General features: G+C 39.6%; 1 protein-coding gene across 1 annotated transcript in view; it reads right to left on the reverse strand.

The window, feature by feature from the left end:
• Nucleotides 1-260: 260 nt before the first annotated feature.
• The window catches only part of LOC119784864 (solute carrier family 12 member 2-like), a 32,369-nt gene continuing 5,625 nt past the window's right edge, over nucleotides 261-27,004 (reverse strand). The window contains exons 5-26 of the mRNA XM_038287122.1: nucleotides 24,690-24,829; nucleotides 24,496-24,606; nucleotides 20,199-20,307; nucleotides 19,977-20,104; nucleotides 19,312-19,396; nucleotides 19,090-19,238; nucleotides 14,646-14,753; nucleotides 13,109-13,232; nucleotides 12,917-13,018; nucleotides 12,618-12,773; nucleotides 10,394-10,493; nucleotides 10,109-10,220; nucleotides 9,895-10,035; nucleotides 9,717-9,823; nucleotides 7,467-7,546; nucleotides 5,573-5,713; nucleotides 5,386-5,505; nucleotides 2,714-2,825; nucleotides 2,544-2,630; nucleotides 1,706-1,841; nucleotides 1,552-1,619; nucleotides 261-713 (exon numbers count right to left, since the gene is read on the reverse strand). Of these exons, the coding sequence (XP_038143050.1) occupies nucleotides 578-713; nucleotides 1,552-1,619; nucleotides 1,706-1,841; nucleotides 2,544-2,630; nucleotides 2,714-2,825; nucleotides 5,386-5,505; nucleotides 5,573-5,713; nucleotides 7,467-7,546; nucleotides 9,717-9,823; nucleotides 9,895-10,035; nucleotides 10,109-10,220; nucleotides 10,394-10,493; nucleotides 12,618-12,773; nucleotides 12,917-13,018; nucleotides 13,109-13,232; nucleotides 14,646-14,753; nucleotides 19,090-19,238; nucleotides 19,312-19,396; nucleotides 19,977-20,104; nucleotides 20,199-20,307; nucleotides 24,496-24,606; nucleotides 24,690-24,829 (2,552 nt within the window). The 3' untranslated portion in view covers nucleotides 261-577. The remainder of the gene's footprint in view (nucleotides 714-1,551; nucleotides 1,620-1,705; nucleotides 1,842-2,543; nucleotides 2,631-2,713; nucleotides 2,826-5,385; nucleotides 5,506-5,572; nucleotides 5,714-7,466; nucleotides 7,547-9,716; nucleotides 9,824-9,894; nucleotides 10,036-10,108; nucleotides 10,221-10,393; nucleotides 10,494-12,617; nucleotides 12,774-12,916; nucleotides 13,019-13,108; nucleotides 13,233-14,645; nucleotides 14,754-19,089; nucleotides 19,239-19,311; nucleotides 19,397-19,976; nucleotides 20,105-20,198; nucleotides 20,308-24,495; nucleotides 24,607-24,689; nucleotides 24,830-27,004) is intronic.

Here is a 27,004-nt window from a genome sequence, read left to right on the forward strand (position 1 = left end):
GGATGGATGGATGATGGATGGATGATGGATGGATGGATGATGGATGGATGGATAATGGGAGGATGGATGGATGGATGATGGATGGATGATGGATGGATGATGGGAGGATGGATGGGAGGATGGATGATGGATGGATGGATGATGGGAGGATGGATGGGAGGATGGATGATCCATCCTTTAACTGGTCTCTAATTTCAGCACCAGATCTGTTCCCTAATCCAAGTTTATAAGAAAAGCTCCAATAACATCTGGACAGAACATCTGTTTTGTTAATATTTTATCAAAATCATTTACAAAATTGTTATAAAGGAGAAGAAAACAGACCCAGAGAAATAAAACAATAAAAACTGAGAAGCTAAATACGAGCACACATTCTGAAAAATAGAAAACATTTAGGAATCTTAGTGTTAAACCATCGTTAATTAAACACGTCTTCAACCATGAATATACAGCTTTATATTAGGGAGGCGGTTAAGGAGAACCATCAACCATCTACTGACGCCACATTCCAGGACCTAAGGTCGGGTCACATTTGATGGAAAGCTGTAATAAATAAAGCCCAGTGCATGTGTGCGTGTTATGAGTAGAAGGTGAGGACGCTCTGGTGGTTTCCTCGGACCAGCAGCAGTGGGGGGAGGTCTTTGGACAGTGTCTCCAACCAGCACATGTAGAGGGCGCTGGACACCGTGCCCTTCCTGGCCAAAGGCATGCTCCTGTTCACACAGACAAGACAACATCAGTGCAATTTAGGAAGAAAATACATTTTTCTTTCATTTTGTATGGAGGATAAAAAGTGCCAAAATTAAATAAATAATTTTGGCACTTTTACAGCGATAAACAATTAATTAAATGTGTAATTCATTAAATAAATAAGGAATTAAATATATAAATGTGTCATTAATTTAATAAAAATATGTCTTCATTTTATTAAAAAAATATATATAATTATTTTGGTGTGCATTTAATTATTTCATGGTCCTGTGTCGCAGTGCATCGAAACCATTAAAAGAATCTGTCAAACTCACCCATCAAAGTTAGGGGGCGGTTATCTAACACCTGATTGGTCACCCTGCACATTAAGGCGAAGCAAATCGATTACAGAGACTCGATTCGCGTTAACCCCGCCCCCTAACTTTGATGGGTGAGTTTGACAGATTCTGTTAATGGTTTCGATGCACTGCGACACAGGACCATGAAATAATTAAATGCACACTGAAATAATTATATATATTTTTTTAATAAAATGAAGACGTATTTTATTAAATTAATGACACATTTACATATTTAATTCCTTATTTATTTAATGAATTACACATTTAATTAATTGTTTATCGCTGTCTTTATTTAATTTTGGCACTTTATATTAGTGACGTGGTTTTAATTAATAAATGACACATTTATTTATTTAATTCCACATTTAATTATTTATTTAATGCTGTATTTATTTATTTAATTTTTACACTTTTTATCCTCCATAACTTTGAGGTCACAGGCTTGTGTTTGTTTCTGTTCATGTTTCTGCCAAGGAGGTGAAGGACTGAAGGTTCTTACACCACGATCAGCTTGGCGGTGCTGGAGTGTTCCTTCAGCAGCTCGTTCAGTCGGATCTGACGGTTGGTCTGGAAGGAAAATCAGGAATTGATCAGAGCGGCGCCAATAAATCCAGCTGCCGATCAGCTGCCAGTGAGCAGAGGGAAAGTCAAACCTTGGCTTTGTAGAGCTCCAGCTCGTTGTCGGTGATCCTCCACGGCTCCTGAGCCTTCAGCCTCTCCGCCGCCTCCTGCTCCATGTCGTCCTCCTTCAGCCTGTACGGCTCGATCAGCTCCTTAAAGCTCAGCTTACTGTCAGAGGAAGAAGAAGAGCTGCATGAAAGCATGACTCAGCACATTCAGACCTCCTCCAGGCTGAAACACATGAAACAGGAATGCTTAAAGGAGTAAAGGAACTAAAACAGCTAAGAAAAGATGAAAAAGGCTCTGGAGGCTTTTCTCAGAGGAAAAGATGTTTTTGCTCTTCTCCCGACTGGTTTCGGCAAGAGTTTGATCTATCAATTGGCTCCTCTTCGTCGTCGCTCTGTTAGTACGTCATATGCTTCGTTGATCTGATTGGTTTATTTGGCCCGTCTATCACCAACATAGGCCAATCAGCTAACCAGTATTTTCGCCCCTTCCCAAAATTACTTCAATGGAAGGTTTCCAGATGGATATGCGGAGCACATCCATCTGGCGGAGTCAGGTTACTGTTTCCCCCCCAGGCCTGAATCTGGTGGTGGAGTGGAGATAGATGGAGTTGGTCAGTCTGTAGACTGATGGTCTGGGTAGACGGTCTGCTGAGCTTTATGGGGAGATCTAGTGGATCTACGTTCAAGCAATCAACGTCTCTTTATGCTAACATTGAGCTAAACATGGGAAAGTTTTTCTGAGACCTGAAACTAACCTCCATTAGACATCAACATGTTCATTAGGCCAAACAGGGGTGTGAAATGATGATGTCATCCATCAATTAACTCAATAAGGACACGCTGACGACATTCAGGGCCTTACTTGTGTTTTTTAGGTTTCACGTTGATATCTCCCAGAACGTTGATGTCAGAGAAGTCGATTCTGAACCTGCTGAGCAACGTGGCCATCCTGCAGAGACACAGACGGCAACGCGTTTCCCAAATAAACCCGGCCACTGTTGATTGGACAGAAGACGTGAGACGAGGACTCACGCTCGGCGGTCGTGGTCGATGCGGTTGATCTTTCCTCCGATGAAGACGCGGATCCTGCAGTCCCCCCATTTGCTCCTGTTGGTCAGCAGGTAGGGGATCAGCAGAGTCAGACCTGCAGAAAAACACAACCCAACCCCATGGATTTTATTTTCACGCATTTTATTGGTTTCCATCCGAGTTCTAACGTTTTTATTTTATTTTATGTTTGATCATTTGTAAAAGAATGAGGGAAACATTTAGTTAAAACAGCTAAACAGAAAGAACCTGATAAGGCTGAGTTAAATGGACTCTGTTTCTGATTCTATTCTATTCTGTTCTATTCTATTCTATTCTATTCTATTCTATTCATAACTCAGGAATAATCAGCTGAAGTTTTTGTATGGAGGACTGACTCTCTAGGACACGCCCCCTCCTCATTTGCATAATGAGGCAGAAATGTAAAAATGGCAGAAATAAATTGCGGCAAAGAAATAACTAAGGTAAAAAAATACAAAGGAAGAATAAAACAGACAAAAATATTATAACATGCACATAAATAAATACTTAAAAATATAAGTTATTAAAAAATAAAGTTGAAGATTATAAAGGAAAAAAAATAAATGAGGTAAATATTACAAAGGCAAATAAATAAAGAAGCTGATTAAAAGAGTTTTATACATTTATATCTGAATGTATAAATTAATTCCTAATTACATTTATTTGTTTATTGTATTTTTGGTGGCAATTAATTGTATCCTTATTTATTTATTGAGCATTTATTTATTTATGTATTTATTTTTATATATGGCAGAGTTGGTCCTCCATATTTTTGTGCCATTAGGCTTAATTTAAATTTACTTTTGCACATAATTTGAATGACGCTCATATTAAGCCATCTCAATCTGGATTAAAAATTATTCAAGCAAATGTTTGAAACCCATCCGTATGACACTATTCACTCAAATTTCACTTTTTCCTTAAATCATAGAGAAAAAAAAGCAAATTAAACAACTAGAGCTTTCAAATATGAATAACATAAACAAAACAGGAAAATTATTCCAAAAAAAATTAAAAAAACTATTTTCGTTTCTCTTCCATCCAGGAAGCTTTTTTAATTGAAAATGTCAGAAATAGCGTTTAGTTCCAGGTTTTATCCAGCAGCCCAACAAAGCCTGGTTTTAGTTTAGAAAACATGCAGATTAAACCAGATACCTGCACTGCAAAACTTTTAAATCTAAATAAGTTATTGTGTTCTTAGAATAAGTGCATTTTTTCTTCAAATGATTAGCTTAGTGTGAAACTTGGCCAATGGAATAAGACAATTTACATTTAAGATAAGAAATAAACTTTTTTATTGTCTTATTTCAAGCGCATATTGTCTAATTACCTTATTTTAAAGTAAAAATACTAATTTTGTTGACATCATCTTATTTACCTATTCAAATTAACAGTAAATACACGCAATTTAAGACATTTTTACTTATTTCTAGACCATTTTTGCAGTGAGTCTATGTCTCTAAAAAGGGGGGTCGTTAAAGGGAACTGTTAGCCTAGCTGAACGGGCGGGGTCAACAATTCCCTTTAACGACCCCCATTCCAAAGGGGGGGACCCGTTCATCCGTTTCTATTTGCATGTTTTCTAAACTAAAACCAGGCTTTGTTGGGCTGCTGGATAAAACCTGGAACTAAACGCTATTTCTGACATTTTGAATTGAAAAAACTTCCTGGATGGAAGAGAAACGTCTTCAAACCTGGAAACAAAGTCCAGTGGATTGATTTTATCTTTTTTTAAATGACTATGACCTGGATGACTGAGAATACTACAGGAAAATCAGAATGCCAGAGCAAAATAGAGAGAGGATGTAGAAGAAACATTCCTAAATATTAAACTGGATTAACAGGCATATAGAGAAAAGGTGTTTGCTGGATCTTATAAGGTAACTGGTTTCATAGAGTCGGTGCAATGACAGAACCGTTTGTATTTAGAAGGATTAATAAAACCTAAAATCATCTCTGATCCAAAAAACGCGACATCAGTTGCTTTATTGCTGAGCTATAAGAGATTTATTTGTTTCTTAATTTAGGGAATACATCAAAGTGGATGCAGAGGAATCAGTTTTTGTTTGAGTTGCACCAGAAGGTTCTGCAGCATTTTAGGAGAATCAAACCGAATGGGAGAAGATCAGGGGGCCAAGAACAGAGCCCTGAGGTACGGAAGAGGAGAAGGGCCACTGGAAAAATAAAAAAAGTTAACTGATTTTTTAATTTTATTTCAATAAAATATGAGAAAAAAGTTAGAATTCTGACTGAATTTTGACAGCTAACAAACATGTTAGCATCAATTTAGTCAGAATTCTGAGATTAAAGTCAGAATTCTGAGAAAAAAAATCTAAATTCTGAGATTAGAGAGAATTCTGAGATTAAATTTAGAATTCTGACTTTTTTCTCACATTAAACTGAAAAAAAAAAAAAAAAAAATCAGTCCTAGTGTCCCTAATCCTCTTCCGTACTGAGGCACTGCAAATGAGAGAAAAACAGGTTCTCACAACCTGATAAAACCAGATCTAGAATATCTACCAACAGAACCAGAACACTGAACAGCTTCTGAGGCCCCTAGAGGTTTTTACTGGAACTTCTATTGTATTTTATTTTTATTTTAAAGGTCCAGAAGAAACCAGACCATGAAAACTGACCTCCGTCGTCAAACAGCCACCAGACGTCGATGGTTCCTTTCCCTTGTTTCTTCTTAAACATCTGGCTGCTCTCCAGAAGACGCTGGTCGGTCAGACTCAGAGGACTCTTGGTCTCTGTGGCTGGAAAACGACACGTTAAGCTCTAGAATCAAACAGAGAGGATCTGGGGCTGCAGGTTTTCATCCACCTCTTATGATGAGCGGGCTGCTCTGGTTGCTGTGGGTTTTCGACGGACAGGAATCCGAGTCCGAGTCTTTCGCTGGACTGATGGGAATCAGAACATCTTTACTTTCCTTTGGTGGTTTCTCACTCGGCGACAGCAGCTCGTCTAAAGGAAAAAACAACAAAGGAAACCATCTTTGTTTCAGTCATTTGCTTCGTTTTTCCCTTTCCTTATGAAGCCATGTTTCAATCTGAGGTTGAATTTAGGAAAACTGCATCGAACAAAAACAACCTCAAAGTTCAAAATTATGTTTTGTCTGTTTTTGATGCGTTGTTATGGAAGCCAGGGGCAGATTTAGGAAATGTGGGGCCCTAGGCAAAGACAGGCAGGGGGCCCTCTGAATTGACAAAACATAAACAGACCCATTCTAGAGATAGATAAATGTTAATAGAATAGACATCCATTATCTGTTCTAGGTTGTGTCCCTCTCTTCTTGTCCCTTTTCTTCTTGTTTTCCTCTCTATGTTTTGTACTCAGCTGACTTTTCATGCTGTCTCTAAAGGAATGAAAGATTTTTTCCAAGCACTAAGCTCACTTAGCTGATTGCTCCTTCCTGTGTTTCTAAAAAAGCCAAAGTAAATAACCCAGTCCTTCTTTTCACTGTAGACAAGCCATGATCTGCTTATCTGTTCTCCATTTTTCATTTGGATGAAATAATAGCTGCATGAATCATGACAGCAGACAAGATAGAGGAGAGCAGGAGGCGGGGTTACCAATCTACTCGCTCTGGAGAGCAGAGTTCGCTGCTTTTAGATGTTGTCTCCAAAGTCTCCAGTAGCAGAAAAAAGTCTCTAGATTTGGCGCTAGGAGCTTTTTAGAAATCAAAGTGCTAGAGGGGTCTGAAAAGTGGCTAAATATAGCGACTAAAGCGCTAAGTTAGCAACACTGCTCTTTGCATGGTTTGCTTTCAAATGGTTTGCTGCTGTCTGTTTGGACCTTTCTGAACATGTGCAGCAAATGGACTGATCCAATATGGTGGACACTGAAGGGGGGGGGGCTGAGACACACTTAATATTATCAGCGTTCTGATGGCATTTTAGCCAAAGGATTTTATCAAAAACATAAATTAATGTGCAGAAATAAGTGATAGTATTAACCATGTATTAACCATACATGTAAACAGAGTTTTATGGGGCCCCCAGGAATGGGAACCCCCCCCCCCCCCCCCCCCCCCCGACGGAAGTTTATTGCTTTCACCAAAGGAAAAAAAAAAATCAGACAGCTTATCTCATAGTAACGAGATACTGATCAAACTAAAACTAATTCCATCCACATTGAGGAAACTCAGTATTTCCCAGTGTCGCAAACCTAAAAGGAAATAAAAGCAGGTTAAATCTGACAACCCACTCATTGTTCATGTTTCATGTAGCGTAGCGATGACTGAATCCCTGATTTCCCAAATATAACATATAATCTGGTAATTATGAGATCTTATCTCGTAATTATGAGATAAGCTGTTAAGGTTCTGGGTTCGATTCCTGGTCCAGGGTCTTTCTGCATGGAGTCTGCATGTTCTCCCTGAGCATGTGTGGGTTCTCTCAGGGTGCTCCAGCTTCCTCCCACAGTCCAAAAACATGACTGGTAGGTTAATTGGCTTCTCTAAATCCTGCTTAAGTGTGAGTGAATGGTCGTTTGTCCTGTTTGTCTCCGTGTTGCCCTGCGATGGACTGGCGACCTGTCCGGGGTGGACCCCGCCTCTCGCCGTAGACATCTGGAGATAAACACCAGCAGCCCTCACGATTGGGATAAATGGATGGATGAAAGGAAGGAGGGAAGGAGTGTGCTTCCAAATGTAGAATACTTGAAAAATGAGAAAGAGATGATGAATGTATTTTTATGACATCTAAACACCCAGCACCTTGTCCTGGAATGTGAGAGATGTCCAGTCCGTCCATCAGCCTGAGGATCACCACTCCAAACTGCAGGTCGAAGGCGTCACTGCAAAGAAGAAAAGCCTCTTAATCAGAACGTCAACCTGATGAGGCTAAAAAGTTTCTCCTCTCATCCAAGGACCTTCTTCAGTTCTAACTATTGGTGGGTGCACTGAGATTAATATATTTTAGGTGGAACCAAGATATGGGGGAAACATTTCACAGGCACATGGCTCAACACAGGAGGGCAAATCCTCAGGAGAGCCCTCAGCTGTTCATCTACACCTGTTGGAGGGCAACAACATCCATATCATGACCAAGGAAGACAGATTTCCTAACCTGGAAAAACCGTCTCTCAACAGAGGAGTTGGTTTCAGACTTTCACCTAGTAATACACTCTGCAATATTTTCAATCTTTGCACGCAGCTACAGCTCAAACTATGACAAAACGGCAGGGTTTAAAAGTTCACAGCACGTTCCCACACTGTGCGATCCGAAGCTCTGATGCGATCTACCTGCTCACACTGTACGTCCAAAAAAACACTTCGTACTCAGCGGCGAGAGATGGCGCTGGTCGGACTCGTCAATCTGACAGAAGAAGAAGCTCTGCTCGTAGCTCTGCTTCAACAGCAGGATTTGCACCTTGAACGCCTTTGGACGGCCGACTGAATTTCAAACATGTTTGATTTTCTCCCGACCTTATTTATTCCTGATGGGGAGGAGGTCATGAGGTCAATCACCCCTCGTTGTTCCCTGTACGCTACACGACCCAGGACGAACCATGAGGCGGAAACTCGGCCCGATCAAAAAAATTCTTGAACGACTGAAAAATCATCTCAAAATAGGTCAAAAACTGTCGGGTATGTCAGGCTCTGCAAAGCACTTTTTATATTTTTAAATTATAAAATTTTTACCTTTAAAATTTTTGTTCTTGGATTTTTCATGACTTCAACACCGTCTACTTAGCAGACAACACATTACAAACATATACAGCCTGATAATCCAGGAACATTTATCGCTGCATTGAATTGTTTCCAGTATCACAGTGGAAATGTTGCTGAAGTGGTAAAGATGGCTTCATAAACAACATCGTAAAGATGAACGACCCTCATTATTAAACATGCATTACCAGTTATCAATGTGTATTAACAATGAAGTTGTTATGATGTGTTTAGTTTCCCCTACTCAGAGATGGGAAGTAACGAAGTACAAATACTTCGTTACTGTACTCAAGTAGATTTTTCTGATATTTTTACTTTACTACTTATTTTTATGGCGACTTTTTACTTCTACTCCTTACATGTTTACACAAATATCTGTACTTTCTACTCCTTACATTTTAAAAATTTGGCTCGTTACTTTAGCTTTGAATCATTTCAATGGAGTTACCGTTATTATTTTTCTCGTCATCAATACCAAATTCAATCTAATTGGATGGGAATCTACGTTGCATTTGACGCACCACTACAAGATGAATCGACAGATTCGGCGGTATTCATTGGCGGCAAATCATTGCAGCTTGGTGGCGGTGGCGTTAGCATAGTAGCATGGACGACGAGATGATTGAAAATGAACACAACGGAGATCTAGTCCTATTGGCAGACATCCATTGAAAATGTAGGCAACGGCATGAAAAAAGTGGTTTCTACTTTTACTTTTAGACTTTAAGTAAATTTACAAGCCTGTACTTTGTTACTTTTACTTGAGTAAAGAAGTTTAATCAGTACTTCCACTTTTACCAGAGTATTTTTTAACACAAGTATCTGTACTTTTACTCAAGTACGGAAAGTGAGTAGTTTTGCCATCTCTGCCCCTACTAGTATATTAATCTCAGCCTCTCGGATGAGAGGCGAAACTTCATGTCCAGTTTCCTAAATTGAACCTTTCGAGTTTGAACCTGACCGGGGTGACTAAGAATCTTCACTGATATGCTAACCTGATGAGGTTTTACTGTAAGTTTTACAACAAGACTTGTTTTAGAAATGAGATAGAAGGAGTATAACTGGTTTATGTATTAGAAGGACCTGAATTATTCGATACAGAAGAAGGAAGACGATTATTTTTTGTATTCTAAGTCGCAAAAGGAGAATAGCTGGAAAAAGAAGCAGCAGGTCCGACAGATGAAGCATCCATCCTGAGGCTACTGCCCCCCAGATACGAACTCATTTATGATCCATCAGTGGATGCATATTAATCTATTTAGGGGGGAGTTCACTGAGAGGCGGATCAGTTCTCACTGGATGGTGTTGATGTAATTCTCCACGTCTCTCATGTTTCCGTCACTCCAGTTGTTTTTGAAACCCATGACCAGCGTGTTGGGCTTCAGACGACCCAGACCCACCGCCTGAAGAGAAGAGGTCAGCATCAGGAGACGACCTTTTTATCTGGAGGCAGGAAATCATCACCCAGACGTACCTGAAGGAGCAGCTGCGCCCCAACCCGCATGTTGTCTGCAAAAACGGGAGCATAAAAGGCTTTGATCCGTTTTTTAATCAGCCAGCGCCGACACCGGAGGTAATCCTGGGAGAGCTCCTTCTGGTTGGGCCGACGGGAAACCTTCAGGAGGAAAAGAGAGCGGCTGAAGGAAACGTCCGATCGGCTCATTCCTGCAGGGGATCCTGCTGCATACCGTTCTGACGTGACCGCAGACCATGAGGCTGACGTTCTTGGTGAAGGAATGGACCAACTGCAGCAGCGCCGGGCGGGAATTTGGATAACCAGCCAGAACCAAACACTGCGGCCTAAAAAAAAAAAAAAAATAGATCAGGATTTATTTCCTTTACTATCTGATCTGGACCCAGAGAGTAAAGCTAAAAGATTATTGGATTTGGAAAAGGAAACTCATCAGAAAATGTTTCAATCTTTCACAAAACGTAGTTTTTGTGTAAATCTGTAAGAGTTCTGAAAAAAAGACCTGAAGTTTTTGACATGGTCCTCGACGGTGGAGAGGTTGAGGCAGTGCGTCAGCGCCTGGTTGTAGATCAGAGCCTGAGTGGAGGAACCCCAGTTCACATCTATGGAGAACAACAGGTCAGCAGATGGAGGCGTTTGATTGGACGGCAGTGAAGTAACCAGGCACTACTGCTGGGAACCGTTAGCAGGACCAACGGGTCCACAGAGGGACTGCATGGGGGTCCCGAAAGTTTTGGTTGATTAGAATTTTTTTATGCAAATTTTTCCACTAATTGAAATGTCTTTAAATCATCATTAATACGAATTCAACACACTTTAGTAAACAGATAAATGGAGGCAGAAGATGTCTTTCACTCATCGATGCCAGTGGTGGTTCTAGACCAAATGTACCAGGGGTACATTTGGGGAGGGGTCCAAAAAAAAACAAACAAGGGATTCAAATTTATTAAGAGAGCTGCATGAAGTGAAGATTCTATTCAATTGGGTTTAATTCAAATTCTATTTCTTATTAGATCTATAAACAGGAATTAGGAATGGTACATATTTTTGATTTTAAGTTAAAATGACAGTTTTCTCTAAATCTGAAGAAAAACTGTTAAATTCAACCGTAAAATTAGAGCAATTTGTTTTGAACAAAACATTTAGCAGATGAAAACTGGGATCCTATCTCAGCACCACTGAAGCTGTCAGCCTATTGTTTTTAAATAATTAGTAAAACAGAATTTGTAAAGAAAATAATGAAATAGATCCAAAGGACCAATCAGTAACCATGTCTGTTCCAGCGCAGATCATCATTAGAGCTTCTTTGAGTATTATGGCTTCACTACAGGGGCCAGGACATGATCTACAGGGGCTCTGGCCCCTGTAGATCATGTCTAGAACCGCCCATGATCAACGCACACATTCAGCGACACACAGGAGCTCTTTCAAGCTGGGCCCCGTTTCATTCACAACACCTGTCCCATCAACCAGGAATCAGAAATACTTTAATAATCCCAGGGAGGGATTACTTTAGTTACATTACTCCATCTGTAATAGAGTGACTATAGGACCAGTTTGATAGAATATATATAATTAGGGGCCCCGCTCCATCAGTTTGGGGGTCCTTGGCCTGGAAAACGTTGAAGATCCCTGCAGACAGAAAGCTACTGGGAAACCTCAGCAGCAGGTTTAAGGTGACGAGGCAGGAAATAACTTTATAAATATCTATGGGAGGCTGAATGTAAAACTTTAACAAAATGTCACTGTTACATTTAGAGCAATATCTTCACATTCAGTGTTTTTATTCTTTTACAGGCAAAACTCTCAATATAAATGCTTAAACTTAAGCAAAAAACAAGTCTAAAATTATACTTGAAATCTATTAATACATCATTATTATTATATATGCACTTTATATTTATATGTAAATGTTAAATAAAATTTTTAATTTACATTTTTTAACTAAATATATATTAGAAATCTTAAATTTAAATGTTTAATTTAAATATTTATTCAGCAAGTTATATTCATCTTTATAAGTTAATTGGCCGCTCTTTAATGTTGGGCTGGACCCTTACGGAGGCTCCTCTTCTTATTGGTGCTCCTTTATGTTGGGGGCGTGGCCAGAATGGATCCTTTAAAGGGGCGTGGTTTATTAGCACATTTTCTAAATATTTGAGTTTGAGATTTAAATTATAAATTTAAGATTTATATTTAGATTAAAAAAATGATTTAAACATACATATATATATATATATACATACACATATATATATATATACATATATACATACACATATATATATATATATATATATATATATATATATACACACATACACATATATATATATATTTATATATTTTTATATATATTTTAATAATAAAATTTAAATAATGAAAAAAAATAGATTTAAGAAATATTTGGATTTTAACATTTTACATTTATTAAACAAAAAACAATTTACATTAGGTTTGATATTTAGGATATATATTTAGATGTAAAATACCAGATATAGATTTAGATATAAACATGATTTAGGTATAAAAATAAAAAATATGCTATGCATTTATATTTGGGATCGACCATTTTAAGCACTAAAACTGAAGATTGTATCAAATAGCAGAAATATGATGCTGAAAATTGTTTAGCTAAATGTTCATATTCGGAGTTCCATTAGTAATTCGTAGCGAAAAGAGAATCGATTGACATCGGAGCTTCTGGTTCTCCATCTTGTTCTCACCTGGTTTTTTGTAGCTGACGTAGATGTAGAGGGCGAGGATGATGAGCAGGGTGACGAGGGCCGCCCACCAGTTGATGACGAACATCACAACGCAGCACAGGATGGCCCCGGCCAGAGAGACCCACATGTTGTAGTATTTGAAGCTTGGGCGCCACCCTGTGAAGAAACACAGCCAATCAGAGAGGGTTTTAGTTGGTTTTATTGAACGCATTTATGTCCCAACAACAAGGCAGACAGAATAACAGATCGACTGAAAGGATCCAAATGGGAAAAGATTGGTTCTGTTTCTCAGGGTTTACCTGGAGAGTTGGCCAATGAGGCGTGGAAGACGGAGAAGTTGATGAGAGCATAAGAGGCCAGGAAGAAGTTGGAGATGATTGGAGCGATGACGTTCAGCTCGGCTGATCGGACACAGATAACAACGTTCATCACCTTTATTATGGTTATTTATTATTCGTTTTTTACTGAAGGGTTTATGCTGCTCTTCCCACCGATGAGGATGAAAGCCAAGCCGATGCAGAAGGTCAGGACGTATCCTCGCAGAGGCTCGTTGTTTTTACCGTAGCCCTTCGCAAAGATTCCCAATCCAGGATAGATGTTGTCCTTACAGAGAGCCTGGAGATCAGACAGCTTGTGGTTACATTCAGAGGAGGCCTGTTTCAGAAGGACACTTTAGACCAGGCATCTCCAAAGTGGGTCCTGGGGGGCCGCTGTCCTGCAGGTTTTAGAGGTTCCCTGCTCCAGCACAGCTTATTTTAATTGAAAGCTGATTAACGGGCTTTTTCTGAACTGCAATCAGAGTCAGCTGTGCTAAAGCAGGGAAACCTCTAAAACCTGCAGGACAGCGGCCCTCCAGGACCCACATGGTTGATTAATTCCAGTTCCTGTGGGCCGGTATCCTGCAACTAGTGATGGTGAGATGGAGCCTCAAGAGGCATTGAACCGTTTGGCCAAATTGCTTCATCGATGTCACCACCTACTGGTGGACTGCAGAACTACAGTTAGTAATATAATCTGGAATTTTTTGCAATTATTTTTCTTTTTTTCTCCCTTTTAAGTTTCTTTGTTAATGATTTGTGTGTATAATAAAAAGTGTAAAACATCTTAGAAGAGAGCAACCATTTAAGGTTTTAGTCAAATAAACTCAAGCACACAGTGGAAGTGATTGTGAAAATTGGGCAATGATGAGAAAAATGAAAGGTTTTAGTCATTTTTATTCAAACATATTAGTTTTTCCACATTTTTTTGGTTTTAATTGGGTTGGGAGTTATGTGTTCAACTAATCTTTTGGCTAAACCATCCAATCTAATTTCGCAGTGTTTTTACCCAATCTATATTTGTACAAGGGCAAAAATGCTCTAAGATAGCAATGCTAGCATATCTATGGTGACCAGATTTGGGTTTCTGAAATGGAGGACACTTTTTTGGGGGGGTTTCTGGTCCGCTGACTGGACTGGACGGGCCCCAGAAAGGGGCGGAGTGACCAAACCTGACCCGGTGACGGGATGCTTCCCCCTACCTGCCTTACCGTACTTCCACCGTTGTCCAGCCTACCGTCACCGGGTCGGGTTTGGTCACTCCGTTCCACGCAGGCTAGGTAGTAGACCAAAATCCCGGACGATTTTGAAATTTTCCCAAACATTTTTTAAAGTATGAAAAGTAGGACATGTCCGGGAAAAAGAGGGCGTCTGGTCCCCCTACCATATCAATAATCTAATGTTTCAGTGAGTGAGTGCTTGTTGCTATGATGCGTCTTTGCTCAGCAGCTTGGCTCGTTGTAAACAAACCAATCAGAGCACAGCTCATCTAAATATTCCTGATCAAACCATAGAAGGAAGAAAACCTGTGGTTTCATTCTAGGGCTTTTAACCAGGCTGCATAGGGCTCATAGAACAATGGAAAATAAATATAAAAAATACAGATTAAAGCCAATAAACTACAGAGAGTTTAGAAATAAAAAATAGAAAAGTAAAGATGCAAAATTATTAATATTTGATAGAAATAAAATCAAAGTTTGTGTTTTCTGACCTGGAAGACTTTGGGTGCGCTGACCAATGAGGCTAAAGCTGAAGACAAAGTAGCTGAAAATATCCCAGCAGAAATCAGAGGACCGAAGTACGACACCAGATTCATCACCTGCAATAAACAAACATTCAGCTCAACTAAGAACAGGACAGAGACTGAGACACACCTGGAGAACATCAAGGTCCTAAAACATCAAGATTTTAAAATGTACCAGAAGGAAACCAAAGGTGCTTCATGTCGACTCTAACAGGAATAAATGTGCTCTTTTTTACTTAATTTAGAATTTCTATAGAATGGGAGGCAGATCTTTTAGTTCTCAGGCTCCTCTCCTGTGGAACCAACTACCAGTTTTAGTCCGTGAGGCAGACACCCTGTCTACTTTTGAGGCTAGGCTTAAAACTTTCCTTTTTGATAAAGCTTCTAGTTAGAGTGGCTCAGGTTATCCTGAGCTATCTCTATAGTTCTGCTGCTATAGGCTTAGACTGCTGGAGGACATAGGGACCCCTTTTTCATCATTCTGCTTCATTCTATCTCTATTCTCCCACTCTGCAGAATCTGTTAGTTCAATCTCTAACGTTCTGCTCTCTCTGTTTTTTCTCATAGTAGCTTCATCTGGTCTGTTCCTGTTTGGCTGTGACTCCATCCTGGAGAGAAATATCAGCTGTGCTGCTGCCATCAACACCTTTGTTTCTAGATGTTGGAGCTTGGCCTGTTTTCCAGTGTAGTCCTGTTTCTCTGACTGTGACTAACTGGATGTGCTCTCTTCATCCTCTGACATGGGAGCTGGCTCGGAGCTCGTCTGCCTGGCTGTGTGTCTCCTGGACGGGGCCGCCTGTCAACATATTCTCATTATCAGTTCGTTTGAAATCGTACGAAAAGTTATGCACAGTATTTCGTACGTTTTTGACGTTTTTCCTCGAAAAAACCGATCAGTGCGCAGCCAGATAGACAAAAAAAGCAGATCCGTGGACGGATGTAAAACTGGGAAAAACAGTGCAATAATTACTTCTTCATGTCTCTAACTAGGTTGCTTGATGTTTTGTATCTTAGGGTTAGGGTTAATTGTAGGTTGAATTCTATGTTATTTAATGGTGTGTAAGATGCACATGCGCAAGGATATCTTGTCTCGAGGCAAGACGTAAAAATACGAGGAAATACGACGAAAAAAACGTCAAAAACGTACCAAATTACTGTGCATAACTTTTCGTACGATTTCATACAAACTGATAATGAGAATACACTGCGCCTGTGGAGCTGGTTGACAGTTGCTTTTTGTATCTATGCTTCTTTTTCTATGTCTGCTTCTGTCTCCTTGAACCCCAGTGGGCCTCAGCAGATGGCCGCTCACACTGAGCCTGGTTCTGCTGGAGGTTTCTTCCTGTTCAAAGGGAGTGTTTCCTCTCCACTGTCGCTACAAGCATGCTTAGTGTGAGGGATTGCTGAAGAGTCAATGAGTCGATGCAATCAGCTGGTTTTCCTTCGATAGAAAACTTTGAACCAATCTACTTGATGATCTGGTGAACTGGAAAGAGCCTTGAGATGATGTGAACTGGTGCTATAGAAATAAACTGAATAGAATTGAGTTAATAAACCTTAAATCTGTTTAAAAGAAAATTTCAGTAATAGATGCAAAGAAGAAACAGTAATTCTGGATGTAGTCTGAAGGTTCTGGTCCTGTTAGCTTAAAAACAAACCTATCCTGAGGCTAAGGTCTGCTAAGAGTTAATGAGGTTCATCCTGTAATCTGATGCTCTGATGTATTACAGGTTCTGGTTCCGGTACATGATGGCGGGTCTCTCCAGGTTCTGCCTCTAAAGAGCCTGCTGTGTGTTGGTGCTCAGTGAGCCCGATGTGAGCAGAGGTGGAGGCCCTCAATGCTCTCATTCAGATCACAGCAGCAGGAATCTTGTGACTCAGAACAAGAGATGTTATTATCTCTGCGCTGCTCTCTGCATGATGCTGAGAACGGCTCTGATTCTGACACACAGTCTGAGGGCATCTACACCTCCTCCACCAGAGGAGCAGCATCGCTCCAACATCCTCTATGATCCAAACACGATCTTAGAAGGGATCAGGCTACAAACTTATGATAAAGTTGAACTCGGCGTAAGCGGAGCGCGTGGACGGCTGTGACGTGATTGGACGCAGTGTTTGGTCACCAGAACAGCAGAGAGAGTGGGTCTGTGGAGGAAACAATGGCTGTGGGTGTGATGATGCACGTCACTCTCTGGCCTTTACGGACACACATTCCCGAGCTCCGCTGACCCGCTGAGCTCTGATATCAGCCACGCACAGGATCCTCTCCCAGGATCATTCACTGGTTCCGGAGATGCTGATGTCATCAGAGCTTTACTGCGGTTTCAGCTTTTCCCTTATTACAACAACGTGTAAAAAAAGGTCAAGCTTTTCGGGGATATTTTACTTATTCTGTTAAATAACGTTTCTTCATAACAGATTAATATAATAAAAGAGATATAAAAAAGTTAAATAATGTTGTCTCTTTTTTTGTTTCAGAAAGTGAAACTCATCTCTCATGTTTGAGCTCATAGAGGGAAATCTTTCAATCCTTTTATTACTAAAAAATCCCAGTTTACAGATAATAAAAAATTAATAAATTGTGAATTGAAAAGTTGGAGAATTTCACCAGATCATATTATTCTCAGAAATGTCAGACTTCTGATTAGTGTGTATGAAGAGAAAGTTGCTCCAAAATTAAAAAGCAAAAAACGCATCAGAAAAATCTGTTTAAAAATTTTTAGATTTTTTTCCAAATGTAATTTTGTTAACTATTTTTTACACTTTTTTTTTTTTTTCATTGTTATTATATATATTTTTTTAGAGGGCAGACTGAGTTTTATGAATCCCATTTCTAATCCTGTTTTCCAGATTCCTCCCCAACTTCTCTGGGTGGACTGTTTGCCGACCAATAGGAATGTCCCGAGCAGACTCAATCCTATTGGTCGGCACACGAACCACCCAGAAGTGAAGAGGAGGAAATCTGCAAAGCATGTCGAAAATAATAGTTGAAAAAAAAACTTTAAAGATATAAAATCTGAAAAAATAAACTATAAAAACACTTTATTACTAACTGTGTTGAAGCTATTTATTCTTTATTTATTTATCCATTTTAATTGTCTTAATTTATTCCTAAATTTACATATTTTTTGTATTATTTACAGAGTTTATATGCAGGTTAATAATTTTTGGTTATATTTATCTTTGTTTTATTATTTTTCTTATTGATTTATTTTTTGTTCTGAGGTAAGACATGAAGTTATGTGGATCAGTCCATTTTCTATAAGGGGAGGGGCCTGGGAAGGGACCAGCAGGTATTTATGTTTTTTTACCAGAGCCAGAGAGGCAGCAGAAAGGGCAAAAGAAAGTTTGAACTCTGTAATTGTTGGCTGAAATAAAACAATCAACATTGGTTGATTGGCCCCTCCTATGATTGGCCCCCTTTGCTCTGAGGATTCCTTTGGGCAATCCCAGGATTTGGATCCCCCTGCGGTTGCTTTGGTGCTCTGTGGGGGCGGGTCTTTGACTCTTCACAACCACTATTGAGCATTTTTCCTTTGGATAAACTGCAAGTATACTCTCACAAGCAACTACAGCTGCTTGGTTCCAGGTACTTAGAGATTCACTTCAATCCAGAAAGCCCACATTCTTACCTTCAGCTACCACAGTATACTCTCTATATCTCCTTTCTATCTCCTCTTTCTTCCATCTTCTCTCCTTTTTTCTGTTTTCCCTTTCCTGTTCTACTTACATTGCTGTGTCTATATAATCTGTAAAACTCTGCATGAATTATAATAAAGCAATTTCTATGCATAAATCAAGCGTAACACTGTGGCGATAGCCGTACTGCTCCACTTGTGAAAGCAAAATCTGTTGGGCTCTTTTTTTTTTTTACAGTGTAAAAATAGATTGTCTTGATGCCAAAAAGAGAGCCAAACTCTTTTTGGCATGAAGACCATTATTCTTATTGCCACATCGCCAGACAGGACACTGTAAAAAAGTAAATTTACTAGACTGCTGATGTTGCCATGACAATGTAGCTTCTATGAACTTGTGTTGATTAGTCCTAAAAGTAATTACATCAAAATCCAAATACACTTAAAAGTAATTTTCAAATTATTCATAAGACATGTATAAATTGTGAAGTATTGCAAGTTTTTTTTAATAAAAAATTCTTAAGTCTCCCTCTTGCCACTTGGGGGTGCTGCAGCACATCCATTTCCCGCAGCCATGCACTAGGTCTGACACCAGCTCCCTGTTCACACTCCAGATCTGGGGAGGGAAGCACCCGAGCACCCCCTATGGGCCAGCCGCCACTGCTCCAGACTTTGGGTAGTCTACACCATGGCCTCCCAGTCTAATGCTAAGCTAACATGCGACCCAGACTCAGACCAGTTTAGAACCAATCCTGCTGATGGGAGATTTTTCTTACCTGGAAGTCGTTCATCAGGCCGTACTGGCAGCCTCCTTCCTTGCAGATGGAGAAGTCGTAGCCAAGCGTGCAAGCAGCGTCTGTGCAGTTCACTGTGTCGCTTACTGTGTCATTGTGGTCACCTGTTGCATCTCTGACAATACAGGAACCTGCAGCAGACGATGATGTTTACCAGAATGAAGCGAGTGAAGCATCGGACGGAAGCTGGTAGTTTATAAAGACCTGCAGAAATGGCGACGGCAACGTAGGTGATGCCTGTGATGAGGATGGCCAACAAGGTTCCCTTCGGGATGGCAGACTGAGGATCCTAATGCCAGAGACATAAAAGTCTTCATATTTAGTTACTAAACGGGACAATTTATTGGGTTTGGACAAATATTTTAAAGGACAATATACAGAAAAAGGACGAGTACAAAACCAGCGAGTAGTTTAAATGAGAAGCCCGCTCATATTCAATAATTGTTGTTGATTGCAGATGTGTCTAGTAGTTCCCATTGATTTAGCTTGTAAAGCGGGGAGAATGGCGCTAGGCTTACCGCACCGTGATGTCACTGCTGGAAGATGGCAGGAGGGAGGGGCTACTATATCTGGGTTAAAATGGCCGCTCCCAGACTCAGTGATCACAACGAAAATGATTGCTTTTTTTTATTGATTCATTCTAAATTCATTAAATCACTGCAAACATATTAGTTTTAGGTATAAATAATGACCCATTGGTTATTCCTTACTGACCAGACTTTTCCTTTAAGACCAATAATTAAATCTGACGGCGTATCTTTGGTGGGCCGGATGCAGAGCCTTGGAGCACACCAGATCACTATTTGGAAGACAGATCAGCTACGGTTGAAAAAAGATTGATGCATTCATTTTATGAGGAAAAAACTCACAGCCAGGTCCCCAGAGATGTTGGCTCCTGCTAGGATCCCAGTGGCAGCGGGGAAGAAAATCGCAAACACTGAAAAAAACGTCTCATCTTCTCTAAAGTCTGGACCGAAGTTCTCAAAGAGGATGGCAGCTGAGAAACAGAAAAAAAAAACATTTAAAATAATGATTTTTACAAAGAGATCAACCCAAAGAAGCACCAGAGGACAGTTAGGATGGAGGCTTACTGTGGTATCCAAAGAATCCTTTGGGCTCTTTGCTGTCGACTGTAATGAAGGTGCCTAAAAAGAAGTTAGCAATGGCCGCCAGCAGGATGACCAACAGGACAACCTGAGCCTGGAGGATCCAGAGAGAAGAAAAGATGGAAACTTAATCTCAGACTTTTACAGTAATAACAGCAAACTGTGTTAGCAGCTACAGGAAGTACTTTAAACAAAATATTTACACCTAATTACGCTTTATCTAAGGTAGAATTTATTCATCTAAACCCAAAGAATCAGCTTTTAGCTGATTTAGCTCCAACATGATCATGATCTACAGCTATAATATTCTTTTCATTTTGGCAAATTCTCGCCTATTTTGTATACCCAAATGGAAAATCAAATAACTGAGGAATAACTGTAAGCCCAAATTACACGTTTGATACATTATATACTATATATTATATACAAGGGCGCAGATAGCGTGTACGTCAGGGGTGTTCTGACGTACACAGATTCGAATGACCCTCAATCCGTCCCCCCCACTTTTATAAAAAAAAAAAAAAAACATATGGCGAAACTCACAGAAAATCAAAAAGCTTTTTCTAATTTACTGCTTTGCAACAACAACATAAAACAGTCAGATCATAGACGGGCAATCGTTTTGTTTAACTGCAGGCTGCCTGCGTCGTAGAGATTCAAATCTAAAAGTTATCCTGTCTCTGGCATTTACGTCTCGAGCCTGGTTTCCATGGTTACTCAGACAGACAGTAGTGGCGGGACAGTTCCCAATTCCGGAGTCCGGACATCAACATGAGGCCAGCCAAACCGAAAAAACAGAAAACAATTGCATCCTTTTTTCGAAAAGCACCAACTGTAAGTAAACTGTTCATTGCGGTATCATATCACCTTGCATTTTTTTGGTTGTCTGTTCGATGTCGCCGTGGAAAAAAGAGTGGAGACGGTCAGTGAGAATAGCGTGAAGAGAGGTGCCAATGTCATAAGGCGGGAGGCAGGGGGAATCGACTGGCATTTATTTATTTATAATTAAATCGACTGTTCCGACTTTTTCTGGAGTTGTTGGGGGTCTTTCAGAAATGTGTAGGCTACAGTAGGCTACTTGAATCCGTATTTATGCCAAGCCAAATGGTTTAGGTTGTTACAGGTTGAATCATGAGAAAAACGAACTTCAAAGCTAAACAAATTCCACTACACAGGGGCGGATTTTGGAAATTTTGGGCCCTAGGCAAAGACAGGCATGGGGCCTTCTGAATTGAGAAGACAACATATAGAACAGACCCATTATACAGATACAGAAATTTTAATAGAATAGAAATTTGAGGATGTCATGTATCTTCAAGTTTGTCTATGTCACTGTAACTCGGAGGAAAGAATCTCTCTCTCATATATATATATATATATATATATATATATATATACATATATATATATATACATATATATATATATATATATATACATATATATATACATATATATATATATATATATATATATATATATATATACATATATATATACATATATATATATATATATATATATATATATATATATACATATATATATACATATATATATATATATATATATATATATATATATATACATATATATATATATATATATATATACATATATATATATATATACATATATATATATATATATATATATATATATATATATATATATATATATATATATATATATATATATATAATGTGTTTGTGTGTATATATAAATAAATAAAAGGTGCATGTCACAGGAAAGACTAGTGATGTTACAAATATGACAATTGCTTAAACTACAGAACAGTAAATTCTTTAATCTATAATTAACGTGGCCCTTAACATCCCCAGCTGTACACAATAACACACATTAAAGCAATGTTAATACAAAGCTGTAAAGTAGAGTGAGACGTTGATAATAACTTCCTTATGTTTTTTGAATGTATAAATTTAATTATAAAGGACTAAAACACCTAAAACTTATGGGTGATTTTACAACATTTAAAAGCCTGAGATTTTACTGAAATTGGGGCTACTGGGGCTCACTGGCCTTAGATGTAATGAGCGAACTGGAAGTGCTGAATACATCGCTCCAAAAAAGCACCCAGACATTGGAGGGCATGGTCTCTGCAATCTCAGTTGTCCAAGAGAGATTACGGGACAAAAGAAAGCCAGCCCACTTTGAGGCAGTCTTTAAGGAAGCAGTGGATATGGCTGAGAAGCTGTCTCTAACACATAGGCCCCCAAAGAGATATTCTGGGCCAGCACCTGCACACAGGCCAGAATCTGCTGTGGAGTACCACAGAGTGGAGTTCTACAGAGTTCTTGACAAAGTAGACACACAACTTTCTTCATTTGAGGCCATTTATTGAAAAGCCATGTAAAGTACTTATTTACAAATTTGTTTTTGTATATATGTAGGCTTTGCTGTTCGTGTTTCTGTGTGTTTACAGCCTGCACTTAAAGTCAGTCCATGTTTAAATAAAACCTTTTTTTTTTCACACGTCATGTGGCATGTTTGGTGAGTACTTGGTACCAATACATGTTATTTTCTTGCAATGATGGGCAATTAAGCTTGATGGGTTGTCATAGCTGAGTAATAGCCAGTAATAGGGCTCAGGATCCACGTTGCATTGTGGGACGTCGCAGCCATATTGACTGCTACGCAAACGTAAGCATAGCTCTGACACAACGTTGTTGTTGAAAGAAGAGACAGAAGTAGAGAGAAAAAAGATGTTAAAATCCCGAAAAGGATCTGGAATTTACCGGGACACATTAAATAGAGAAGCCAGGGACCGGTATGGTGACAAAATCAGCATTGTTAATCATTTGGATCCATATAAAGTTCCAAACAATGAGTGGAGCACCGATGAGTGAGCGCCTATACTTCAAAACAGTTCCCAAGCTACAAGTCCCTGGAGTCTCATGTGCAGTTCATGAATGGATGGGTTCAGGAGCTGCAGATCATAAAGCCAGCAAACAGTGGGAACACAGTAATCCGTACGAAGGTAAGCTGTGATCAGAGGGGCTCTGGAACCTGCTAGTTTAGCAACTGCTAACCGCTAAGGCTAACAACCACTCACGCATGTAATGTACTTTTAACTAGCTGCTATGTGTTTCAAAGGTGTATTTAGTAACGTTAACTGCCAACCCTCCGGGTTTCTCGCGTATTTGAGCCTTTTCCCGCTGCCGTTTTTATTATTTTCCCGTAAAAGATCCCAACTTTGAAGGAAAGAAACACTGTAGGCTATAAAATAAAACCGTGCATCTTTAACTTACCAGAATGAAAATGCAGGGAACACACTCTCAATGACATTGGAATACTGTGGAAAGTTATGTTCGGTCGTCTTACAGCCGCGATCCAAGCTAGCCGACGACTCTTTATCTCTGACGCTTGGTCTCCATGGTTACGCCTCCAGTCAGGAAAGCGGTGGAAAGTTAACCCATTTTCTATGTTTCCATGGCGATCATGTGTTGAGCTGTTACAGCCCACAATACAGCAACGGTTTACCATGGTTGAAATCAAGTTAAGGTGAAATTAATCAAATTAAAACACGGCTGAGAGGGAGTACAGTACGCGGTAGTCATAGGCAGTAGTCTGAGCTGCTGTAAAAGACGCATTCAACATGGCGGCGACGCGAAGTGCTTACGTCACGATGACCAAGCCCTATAGTAACTGTCCCCCACAGTTTCAAAAACCTATCTGCGCCCCTGATTATATATATTTACATTTAAAAGCTAACACCTTGTAGTTTCTGGATATACATAAAGAATGGATGAGTAAAACACAGTCCAAGCTGCATCAGTTCAAACATGACTCAAAGTTGTTTTTTTTAATTCTCAAACATAATAGGTCATTTTTTAACAGCAGTAATAAAGACCTGCTTGCTTGTTGTTGCTGCTTTGTCATATTTACATTTATACATGCTGCTATTTCTGTGTTAATAGTGCTTTGTTGCTCGTTGTGTCCATAAAAAGAACTAAGTGGTTGATTTGTGGAAAATCTAAGCTTTCAAACAAGGTCTAAAATGTCTATATTGGTAAACATTTTGCTGGTGTAATTTTTATAAATTCATAAATTCTTAGTTATTAGCTTTAAAGAAAAACAACACTTTTTTGAGAGGATAAAAATGTAAAAAATGTATCCAAAGAAATAAAACTGCTTAAGCTCTGCTAAAATAATCAGATTTATAATAATGGATTTAGACACCCTTTACCTTCGCTGGATAAAAAACAAAAACAAACAGTACAGTTACATTATTTATTGCTGCAGACGTTTCTGACAGATATACCTTAGCTTCCCACTCCATCCCAGCAACAGAGATTCCCAGAAGCAGAATTATGGTCAGAGTCCCGACAATGCGGACGTCGTTCAGTTCATCAGTCATCAGAGCATCGACATCCTAAAACAGAACAACGGATGTTTATTTTTACTTTTAAGCTTCATCAGTTGGAGGTGCTGTCAATAAAAAAGGACATTTCTTACACTGAGCATCTCAACAACTGTCTCCGCAAAGCCTACGACATACATGGCCACGGCCACTGCGTTGGCGAAGGCAAAGATGAGACCAATAGATCCTCCAAACTCTGGACCCAGACTTCTGGAGATCAAGTAGTACGCTCCGCCTGCAAGCCAACAAAAGGTGAGCTTCATGTTTTAACAGGTGCATCTTCTGACTGTCGTTTTTCTGAGGAAAAGTAGAGTCAGTATTCAGCAACTATTTTCTGTGCAAAGCCTCTGACAGAAACTGTCAGGGTTCTGCCCTCTGCTTGAGTGTATTTTTTAGCTTGTTTGATTTTGGTGTCTTTTTAGTTCAGTTCTACCAGTGTTGAGTCCTTCAGTTACTCTCTGTTGCTCCCTTCTGCTTGTTTCCTTTCCCCTTACCTTCTAGTTGGTCTTGCCCACACCTGCTCCCAATGTGCTGATTAGCCTGGTCTTGGTTCAGTTTCCCTATATATACACCACCTCTACAGTTCCTCTTGGCTGGTTTGTTGTTGTTTTGTTGCTTCCTCGTCTCTGGCTCCCAACGTGAATTTTCCCTGACTTTATCTTATTTTTTGTTCTCAATGTTTTGTATTTTGTATTTTTTTTTATTTCTACCTCAGTTATCTGATTAAGAAGACTCACCTCTGCTTCCTGATCTCTGCATTTGGGTCCTCAAAACCTCCACTCAACTTGTGACACCATTAATGTTAAAGGAGATCAGAACAGCAATGTTTGAGTACCTAAAATATCGCATTCAATTCTGACAAAAAAGTTAAATTCAGTGAAGGCTGAAGGGGAGGAACTCAAATCCCTGACAGCCTAGATCAGTGTTTCCCAACCGTTTTTGACTTCTGTTCCCCTTTGGACATTTTTTCTTACCATAAGTTCCCCTCTCAGTCAAAATTACTGATGACTGTCCAAAAGTGGAACATGCAATACCTGAAATAAAGACTATTTTACTTAATCTTTTAACTTAAGTATTTAAATACAGGGCATTTTATTCCCAAATTCCATCTCAAATAAAAACGGCACATAAACATGTTGCTTGGACGTTTTACAATCACATTTAAACTTGGTGAATTGGGAACAAAAATTATAGTCAGACTGATTTAGTTTTCCTTTGCTTTTATTAAGACATCTGAGCTGTTTTGAGGAGCTCTGATAGCTCAGTGTAAAATCCAGCTGATCCCAGGCTACTCCTCTGCATCCAGGCTGTTCCTCTGCTTGGTTTGGATGTGGGTCAAAGCTGAAGGTGAATTCAAACATAGAAGACTTTGAGTTTTTGGTTTGGATCTATTCTTGGTATCTATCCAAACTCCATCCAACTATCCTACAAACTCCCACATCTTGACTGAATTCTGAGGCTGTTTAAATGGCTGTCATATGGCATTGCGCTAGCGAGGCTTCAGACGTCATCAATTTTGGCCCCTCCCCTAAATGAATCATGCTTCAACACGCAGTTCAGGGAAACGCCCCCTCCATTTCTCAACACACGCCTCGAAGCCTCGGCTCATCTCATATAACCACTACTGAATGGCCAAACTAGCTGTCACTGTATGCAGAGCTCTGCTGATTGGAGTTTTAAACATCGGTCCTCATCCTTCCTGAGAAGCTGGAAATGAAAATGGTTTGAACTGATTTCTGTAAAGACTTTTTACCTGCTGAACCTGGATTACCGACCTCTGATCTGGTTCTCCCAAAACACTAAACCTGACGGCCTCACAGTATTTATTCTCTTTATTATCTAAACACACAGCATAAACTCTTTGCTGTGACCCTCAGAAAAATAGACCCGATGTCCTCAAACAGGGGTATAATTGATTCTGCAAAAAAAACCCTTCATGAACCAAACTACAGCCTAGTTATAATCTGCCCAGCTATAGTCTATCAGTGGTTATATTATTGATAAATGGCATGGGCAGTACTTGTATATGCTGGGCATACACTGTGCGATATTTTCAATCATTGCACACAGCTACAGCTCAAACTGTAAGACGAAACTGCAGGGTTTAGAAGTTCACAGCATGTTCTCACACTGTGCGGCCCGACGCTCTGATGCGATCTACTTGCTCACAATGTGCGTCTAATAACCACGAGGGATTCAGCTCCGCAGTGAGATGGCGCTACTCGGCAATTTGCCACAACCACCTTACAACGGCCGACTAAATTTCAAACATGTTTGAGCTGGTCGTGAGAGGCTGATGGCCCCTCGTTACCCCCAGTACACCACACAACGCACCATCAGGATGAAAGTCGGCCTGATCCAAAATGTCTTGCAGAAAGGGCAGAAAGTTCTTTAGTGTAAGCACTGCGGA

The sequence above is a fragment of the Cyprinodon tularosa genome, unplaced genomic scaffold (genome assembly GCF_016077235.1).
Source record: "Cyprinodon tularosa strain WSP-4 unplaced genomic scaffold, ASM1607723v1 ctg235, whole genome shotgun sequence".
Lineage (NCBI taxonomy): Eukaryota > Metazoa > Chordata > Actinopteri > Cyprinodontiformes > Cyprinodontidae > Cyprinodon > Cyprinodon tularosa.